At 35.5% G+C, this 9,180-nt stretch overlaps 1 protein-coding gene across 1 annotated transcript; it reads left to right on the top strand.

Annotated features, from left to right (window-relative positions):
* The first annotated feature begins 709 nt into the window (after positions 1 to 709).
* On the top strand, positions 710 to 1,831 carry LOC108344324 (uncharacterized). Its single transcript, XM_017582782.2, has one exon. It carries the CDS (start codon positions 710 to 712, stop codon positions 1,829 to 1,831), a length of 1,122 nt encoding a protein of 373 aa, XP_017438271.2.
* Positions 1,832 to 9,180: the final 7,349 nt, after the last annotated feature.

Raw genomic sequence — 9,180 nt, 5'->3', positions numbered from 1 at the left:
TGCTAGTTCTATAATTTAATTTTTAAGAAAATAGCTTACTTAATTTATTTTTAAATTTATCACAGATTTTATTATTTTGAATTAAATTTTTTAATTGAGAATCTAAAATTTTATAGTGACGATATATCTTTCTATTAGGATTGAAACTAATTCTTTACTGTCATAAAGACAGCAACCATTTCTGTTATACTAGGTTTTACTATTAGTAGTTTAGTTGTTAGTTTGACAGAGCTCTATAAATAGAGCTCTCCCCTTTGTTTTCTTTATGGTTTTCAATACAGAAAGAAAATCACTATCATTTTGTAAGAACTCTCAAAGTAATCACAGAATAATAAAAGACGGTATTTTTCTTACCTCTTACGTTGTGCTCGTTCCTTTTCCCTTCTACACCGTCGTCCATAGCTGCCTCTGCGACGCTCAGCTTACGCGGACGCCATCGTTGCTTCTACTTCTACTGGAACCTTCAAGAAGATTTGTTCTCTCTCTTTTCGCTCTCATATCGCGCACATAAGACTGCTTGCGTGGCATCTGTGGTTTATTCTAAACCCCGTCAGTGGCAAACTAATATGGGCTGGGCCACATACCAAATGCAACAGTGTTGGGCCAGTTCTTTTATGGTATCAGATCAGGTCTAGTACCTGCTCTGCTTCCGTTGCCTCTGGTTCAAATCTTGGTATCTTCTTGGGCTGTTTCTTGGAATCTCTCTCTCATGGATCAATCAGCCGATCCACCCAGTTCTTGCTACCTACACCCAGCTGAAGCTAACAACCCATCCAGCCCCTACTATCTGCACCCTGGTGAGAACCCAGGTCTCACTCTCATTGCCCAGACTCTGAACAAAAACAATTATTCCTCATGGAGCATAAGCATGAGGAGAGCTTTGCTCTCCAAGAATAAAACAAAGTTTATTGATGGGTCCATAAAGAAACCCCAGAAAACTGATCCACTGTTTGATGCATGGGAAAGGTGCAATGTAATGATACTATCCTGGATTACAAAGACACTCTCCCCACAGATTGCTGAGAGTGTCATATACGTTGAAGAGGCCAAGGAATTATGGGATGAGCTGAAAGAAAGATTCTCCAAAGGAGACTATTTCAAGATTTCTGATTTATTACAGGATATACATTCTATCAAACAGGGAGAAAGGGGAGTGAGTCAGTTCTTTACTGATTTGAAAATCCTATGGGAGGAGTTGGAATTCTTAAGACCCATTCCTACTTGCACATGTAAAATTCCATGTAGTTGTGATCTTTCAAGAATCTCCCTGAAATACAGGGAAATGGAACATGTAATATGCTTCTTGAAAGGATTAAATGACTCCTACAGCACTGTTAAGACACAAATTCTACTAATGGATCCTCTACCTAATATCAATCCGGTCTTCTCTCTCATTATGCAGCAAGAGAGACAAGAGAAAAATACCTCTCCCGAGGTCAAGATTCTGGCAAGCACCACTGATAAGAACAGCGAGTGGAAGGGCCAAGGAAGAGGTTTTGGATTTCGTGGTCAAGGTAGAGGAAGGGGTAGGAATCCTAATCATGGGAAACAATGCTCCTTTTGCAACAAGATGAATCACACCATAGATGAGTGCTATTCTAAACATGGATACCCTCCTTGGTACAAGAAAGGGGACAACAACCAAAACAAGACAGCTGACTGGGGTTCTGCAAATGCCTGCCAGACCAGCACTTCCACTGAACCTGGAGATGCTCAGAGCACAAATCAAGCAAGCAGTAAGGACATTTTCCAGTCCTTCACGGTTGAGCAAATGCATAAACTTCTCAAAATGATGGACAAAATCGATGAGCCCCCTCACAAGGTTAATTAGGTCCAAAGAAGTGACACCCAACACAAACAAGGTACCCTTTCTTGGATTATTGACACTGGTGCCACAGATCATGTGACACATGATAAAACAAATTTTGTGACCTTCTATAAAATTAAACCTATTTCTGTGAAACTGCCAAACAATTCTATCCTAACTGCTGAACACGCTGGAACAGTGCAATTTTCCAAAGATTTTATTATTTTTAATGTTCTCTATATTCCTGAATTTTGCTTTAATTTGATCTCTGTTCAAAGTCTCATTAAGGACCTAGATTGCAGTCTAACTTTTTTCTCTAAGGTTTGCCAGATAAAGCAGAATCATACATTGAAGATGATTGGATGTGCTAATTCCTGGAAGGGACTCTATTACCTGCAAGTTTCTCCTAAATCTGATCAAAGATGCACTGCTAAAGCTGTTTTTTCTTTTAAAAATCTTGATGTAAACCTATGGCACTGTAGATTAGGCCATCCAGGTGACAAGGTGATGAAATACATATCTGAGAACTTTCCCTATGTTAAAACTGATACCAATATTGTTTGTGACACTTGCCATTATGCTAAGCAACGAAAGTTATCTTTCCCTAAGAGTATTTCTGCCACCACTGACTGTTTTGACATTGTGCATTGTGATATTTGGGGCCCTCTTAATATTGTTTCTGTGCATGGTCATAAATATTTCCTCATTATAGTAGATGATTACAGTAGACACACATGGATTTTTCTAATGAACAATAAGGGTCAAACTAGAATATTATTGCAAAATTTTGTTACTAAGATTAAGAATCAGTTTAACAAATCTATCAAAACCGTTAGATCTGATAATGGCCCTGAATTTAATTGTGTGGACTTCTACAACATGCATGGGATCAACCATCAAAAGAGTTGTGTTGAGACCCCAGAACAAAACTCTGTTGTTGAAAGAAAGCACCAACACATCCTAAATGTGACCCGTAGCCTACTCTTTCAATCCAATCTGCCTAACGTTTATTGGTCCTATGCAGTTGGGCATGCTGTTTATCTAATAAACAGGCTGCCCACTGTCACTCTTAATCACAGAACACCTCATGAACTTCTCTACAAGTTGCCTCCCACCTACTTAGACCTCAAAACCTTTGGCAGCTTATGTTTTGCCTCAACTCTTGAGAATAACAGGGGTAAGCTCGATCCTAGAGCCAGAAAAGGTATCTTTTTAGGATACAAATATGGTGTAAAAGGGTACATCTTGCTTGACATAAATACCAAAGAACTCCTCATAAGCAGAAATGTTATTTTTCATGAGGACATTTTTCCCTACAAGGAGGTGCCAGGCAGCAGAGAAGAATGTAACACTGAAAGAGACAAGGCTGATGCTTTAAATGATCTCTTAAAGGACCAATATCACATTGGTGATGGCAGACATGACGAGTTGAATGCTGTTGATCCAACAGCAGCAGAACACTCAGGAGAACAGCTCCCTGATGATGATGAAAATGACAGTGATGATGCAGAAACCAGCCAGGAGAATCAACAGCAGAGAAGGTCTGACAGACCCAGAAGAACTCCTACATACTTGAAAGATTATATCCACCAGGTGAATCAATCCTCATCTATTCAAAACTGCTTTAAAACACCCTATCCTATCTCTGATGTATTGTGTTGTGATAATCTTTCAGAGAAACATTTGAGATACACTATGGCAGTCACTGGAAACAAGGAACCCACATCATACAATGATGCGAAAAGGATGAATGAATGGGTAGAGGCCATGCAAAGGGAAATTAAAGCTCTGCAAGACAATGATACATGGGTCCTAACTCAACTGCCCCCAGGGAAAAATACAATAGGCTGCAAGTGGGTGTACAAAACGAAGTACAAAGCAGATGGCAGTATTGAGAGATACAAAGCTCGTTTAGTGGCTAAAGGTTATACGAAACAAGAGGGCATAGATTATCTGGACACATTTTCCCCTGTGGCCAAACTCACCACGGTCAGATTACTTATTGCTCTAGCAGCTTCCAACAGTTGGTTTCTACATCAACTGGATGTAGACAATGCCTTTCTGCACGGAGACCTTAATGAAGAGGTCTACATGGAACCACTCCCAGGACTAAACACATACAATGAAGGACAGGTTTGTAGGTTAACCAAGTCATTATATGGCTTAAAACAAGCCAGTAGGCAGTGGTTTGAAAAACTTTCTTCCTTCCTGATAACTGCCAAGTTTGTTCAATCTAAATCTGATCACTCTTTATTTACTAAGAAAACACCTACTAGCTTTACTGCCCTTCTTGTGTATGTAGACGATATTGTGTTAACAGGGAATTCCATGATGGAGATCAACCACATAAAGGAACTTCTCCATAACAGGTTCCGAATAAAGAACCTAGGAGAACTCAAATACTTCCTAGGATTGGAAGTAGCTAGATCTAAAAGAGGGATCCACCTATGCCAAAGGAAATACGCTCTAGATATACTGGAAGACACAGGAATGTTGGGTTGTAAGCCTTCATCTACTCCATTTCTTAGTGACACAAGTTCCTTATACAAATTGGACAGCTATCTAGATGATCCGGGCCCTTACAGAAGGCTAATAGGGAAGTTATTATACCTCACAAACACTAGACCTGACCTGTACTTTTCAGTTAATTTACTCAGTCAATTTGTTCAATCACCTACTGATTACCACTTTCGGGCCATCCAACATATTCTCAGGTACATCAAATCTAAGCCATCTGAGGGGTTGTTTTTCCCTGCTGACTCTCCTATGCAACTAAAGGCATTCAGTGATTCAGACTGGGCCACATGTCCCAACACCAGAAGATCCACAACAGGATTCTGCATTTTTCTTGGATCTTCTCTCATTTCATGGAAATCTAAGAAGCAGAGAACTGTCTCCAGATCATCTACTGAGGCTGAATATAGAGCACTTGCAGCCACTGTATGCGAGATACAGTGGCTCAATTATCTACTACATGACCTTCAAGTAGAAGAGTCAGGAATCCCGGCCCTATATTGCAACAACAAGTCAGCCAGACACATAGCTCACAATCAGAGCTTTCATGAACGGACCAAGCATATTGAGCTTGACTGTCATGTGGTTCGTGAAAAGGTACAAGAACAACTCCTAAACCTTCTTCCCGTGCGCTCCGACGAACAGTTAGCTGATATCTTCACAAAGTTCCCTCATCGCGTCAGATTCAGATCGATTATTCCCAAGCTTGGACTGACGACCATCCATCGTCCAGCTTGAGGGGAGGCTATTAGGATTGAAACTAATTCTTTACTGTCATAAAGACAGTAACCATTTCTGTTATACTAGGTTTTACTGTTAGTAGTTTAGTTGTTAGTTTGACAGAGCTCTATAAATAGAGTTCTCCCCTTTGTTTTCTTTATGGTTTTCAATACAGAAAGAAAATCACTATCATTTTGTAAGAACTCTCAAAGTAATCACAGAATAATAAAAGACGGTATTTTTCTTACCTCTTACGTTGTGCTCGTTCCTTTTCCCTTCTACACCGTCGTCCATAGCTGCCTCTGCGACGCTCAGCTTACGCGGACGCCATCGTTGCTTCTACTTCTACTGGAACCTTCAAGAAGCTCTGTTCTCTCTCTTTTCGCTCTCATATCGCGCACATAAGACTGCTTGCGTGGCATCTGTGGTTTATTCTAAACCCCGTCAGTGGCAAACTAATATGGGCTGGGCCACATACCAAATGCAACAGTGCTGGCCAGTTCTTTTACTTTCATTAACATGACATCTCTCCATGTTAAAAATAAAAAATAACATAATTTTTTTTTGTCTTTTATAAATCTAAACATTTTTACTTGGTTTTTATTAAGAGATTATGTTTGATGAAATGTCCAAAATCTTTATATTTTGTTAACTAAGTCTTTGTCAATATATAATTATTTTATTTTGCAATCTTAATAATAATATCATAAACTTAGACACTAAAAAAAATGTGGAATACTTATTTTATTTTGTTTTATTATTTAATTTAAAAAATAAAATTATTTTTTACAAAAATAATTAAGATTTTAGATATTTATTTTTATTATTCTCGAACTTTGTAATCATATTCTTAAGATTACAAAATCAAATGAAAATGATTGAACTAAAACAATGATATATTTAATATAATATTAATTTTTAATAAGAATTTAATTAAAAATATCTAAATAAGTTTAAAATTTAATTAACTTTGAATTTATTAGCATGTAGAATTTTACAAACATTTTTCTTACTTGCGATGCCATTACAGGGTATAAAGATTCCTCACTTCTTCAACACATCTTTTGGGGGAAAAAAATGTGAGATATGGAAAGAAACTAAAATGCATTATAAGGAAAATCTTCAAAGAATAGTGTCAGCTGTCTCAGTAGAAGAAGAGAAAATAAACACTAATTAATAGTATTAAAATTATGTACAGATTAATCCATCTTTTAAAAACAAATACAAAGTTATTTTTTCGGTTTACTTTTATGCATCGTTTAAAGACATAAGCTATCTATGGAAGAGCGGAACATTTATTTTTACTTATAATTTTTCATATCACTAAAGTGTGTTTGTCAAATGATCAAGAAAATATAAATAAATTTTTTTTGTGAGGATATGAAGTTCAAAGGATCAAAAGATAGCTTGGATAAAATGAGAAAAATTATATAATCAAAGGTTGAGGATGAGCTAGAAATTAGAGACAGGGAAAAGTTTAATATAACTTTATTAGCAAAATGAAAATGGAGAATGAGTGTGAAAAATAAGGGATTATGGAAGGAGATCTTAAACTCTAAGTATGGATCATGAAGAAACTTAAATGAGTATAATAGAGTAATGCATGCATCATGGTGGTGGAAAGACTTAAGTATAACAAATTCCTATTAGTAGTAGCTTTTCTCAATTGTTTACCATATGAAGTAGTAAGAAAAAAATGATTAGACAACTAGGTGAATGGAGAGAAAGAATGTGGGTCTAGAATATGTCTCGAAAGATGAAGAATTAATGCAAATTATAACAAACCAAAATATTTAATAGTGAAAAGGAAAATACTTAGGCTTGGAAAGAAGATGAGGACAAAATGTTTATAGTAAGGTCTGCATACAATATATTATAAAATGTTTCAGTAGGGGAAAACACTCAATTGTTTAATTTTTTTGAGTTTGAAAGCTCTTTCGATTGCACAACATTTTGAATGGAGAGTCCTATTGAATAAGATATCAACAAAGGACAACATACTACATAGAGGTGTAGGGCACAAAGTAATTCTTGTGAGTTATGTAAACAAACTGAGGAAATTGTCATACACTTATTTTGTAGTCGTCTTGTATCAAAGGAAATTTGGTAACAATGTCATAGGTGGTGGGTATAAGTTCAATGCATCATAACCTACCACAAACAAACTTTTAACAATTCTACCTATTGATTCTAAATAGAAAACAAAACAATGTTTAAAAGGTAGTATAGTTAGCAATTATTTGGACAATGCGGAATCGTATTAATGGTATATTATTTAGGTAATGTAAGGTTGATACAATGGATATTTTTGTTAGGATACAAACAAAGTCTCACATCATATAAAAACAAGAGATGTACATGAATTTATATAGAGATATACTTCCATTTATAAGAGACCTTTTGAATGGTACCAAAAACAAATTCGTGAGGGTTTGGCCTAGAGCAGACAATATCTTATCATTGTGGAGACCTATGTGTATGTTGACTCTCGCTACAAATGGTATCAGAGTTGATGATTAGTGACCGGTTCAAACGAGTATGTCCCTCCATAGTAAGGTGAAACCCTAACAGGAAGCCGGTGACAGACAACCAGATGAATCATGAGAGGTGGAGAACAAGAGATACTGAGTATTGTTAGGATACAAACAAAGTCTCACATCATATAAAAAGAATAGATGCATGACTTTTTGGTTTGGAACCAAAAGCAAATTCGTGAGACATTTGCCTAGAGCGGACAATATCTTATCATTGTGAAGACATATGTGTATGTTGACCCTCTCTACAATGTTGGTTGTGGATCAAACACAAAATCTCTTCTGTCACATTTTCATACACTAACCAGTACCAATGTCCTATTCAATGACTAAAAACCTTACGAAGCAAAATTGGTGAGATAACAAAGGTTATGGAAGAACATAGATCCTATTTCCAAGAGATCTAAAGGTTGTTTCCTGGAAATGTGTAGAAAATGAGGTTCAAGGTTTAAGAAATTCTGAATTAGTTAAGATGGTATGGTATGTAGCCAAGGTCTAAAGTAATGGACTTAAATAAAAAACTTAAAAGGATTATATGTGGGGTTGCTTGGTGGTTTTTCTCTTGCAGGTGAGATTGCTTGGGGGTTTCTGGTTTGCAAGTGTAGTCAACTACCATGGTGGGAACTCTCAAAAGAATAAACACGATAGGAGAATTGTTGTAGTATATAGGAGATAAAGAAATAAAGGAGTTTAACTATTTATACTATTCAAACAACAATGAGAAATATTGCAAACTAAGTCGAACTAAATGTTAATGATCTACAATGTTACAAGACTATTGGATATTTGGTGTCCTAGGATAGTTTATAGATTGTATTAACTGTAACAGCAAAGAAAAATGCTATAAATTTATAGTTGTTAGGCCATTGACCTTGTAAGAGTGTTGTAATGGTGTTCAAGTAAGAGTGTTGGTTGACAAAGAAAAAAGGTAATCTCTTTAAATTTGCTGAAAATAAAGTTGTAAAAATTATTGTTTTTAAATATTATATAAAAGGATTACAGTACTCCAAGTGTTATATTTTATATTCATATGTAATGTGTAGATAAAAAAGGCCTTGCAGCTACAAAAAGAAATGAAAACTTTTATTATATTATTTTTTAGTGTTGTACCTAGTTGATAACCCACACAACAAGATAAATTTTTAATCACATTAATTTGAATTAAATTTAAATTTTATTTAAACTAAACCTATCTATCAAAAGTAAAAACTACAATCAGTATGATTTTATGATTTTGTTAAACGATTCTAATAATAATTTTTACGATTTTATAATTAGACTATTTTAATAATTTTATTATAGATATATAAGATATTCGAATTAAAAAATAATATAGTAAAATCTTATGATTTTACGAGTTAAATATAAAATATAACACTAGGGCATTCGGCGTACGAATAATAACACACCTCTCCACATATGAGTGCCCACTTGAATTGATTAGTCAGTTTATATTTTATTTATTGAATTTGATGATTCAGAAAACAAGATAAGCAAAGAGATAGAGCAGTAGTAGAGTGAAAGAAGAGAAGACATTAATATATGGTTTGTTTGAAGGGAAACATTAATGGCAAAGTATATGGTGGCAGATGCACATTGAAGAAG

Source organism: Vigna angularis, chromosome 6 (genome assembly GCF_016808095.1).
Source record: "Vigna angularis cultivar LongXiaoDou No.4 chromosome 6, ASM1680809v1, whole genome shotgun sequence".
NCBI classification, from domain to species: domain Eukaryota; kingdom Viridiplantae; phylum Streptophyta; class Magnoliopsida; order Fabales; family Fabaceae; genus Vigna; species Vigna angularis.
Note: the sequence above shows the minus strand (reverse complement) of the source record. Positions and strands in the feature narration are given on the sequence as shown.

What these genes read in the sequence shown, in the direction of transcription:
- LOC108344324 (XM_017582782.2), top strand. Translation starts at nt 710, where the DNA reads ATGGATCAATCAGCCGATCCACCCAGTTCTTGCTACCTACACCCAGCT.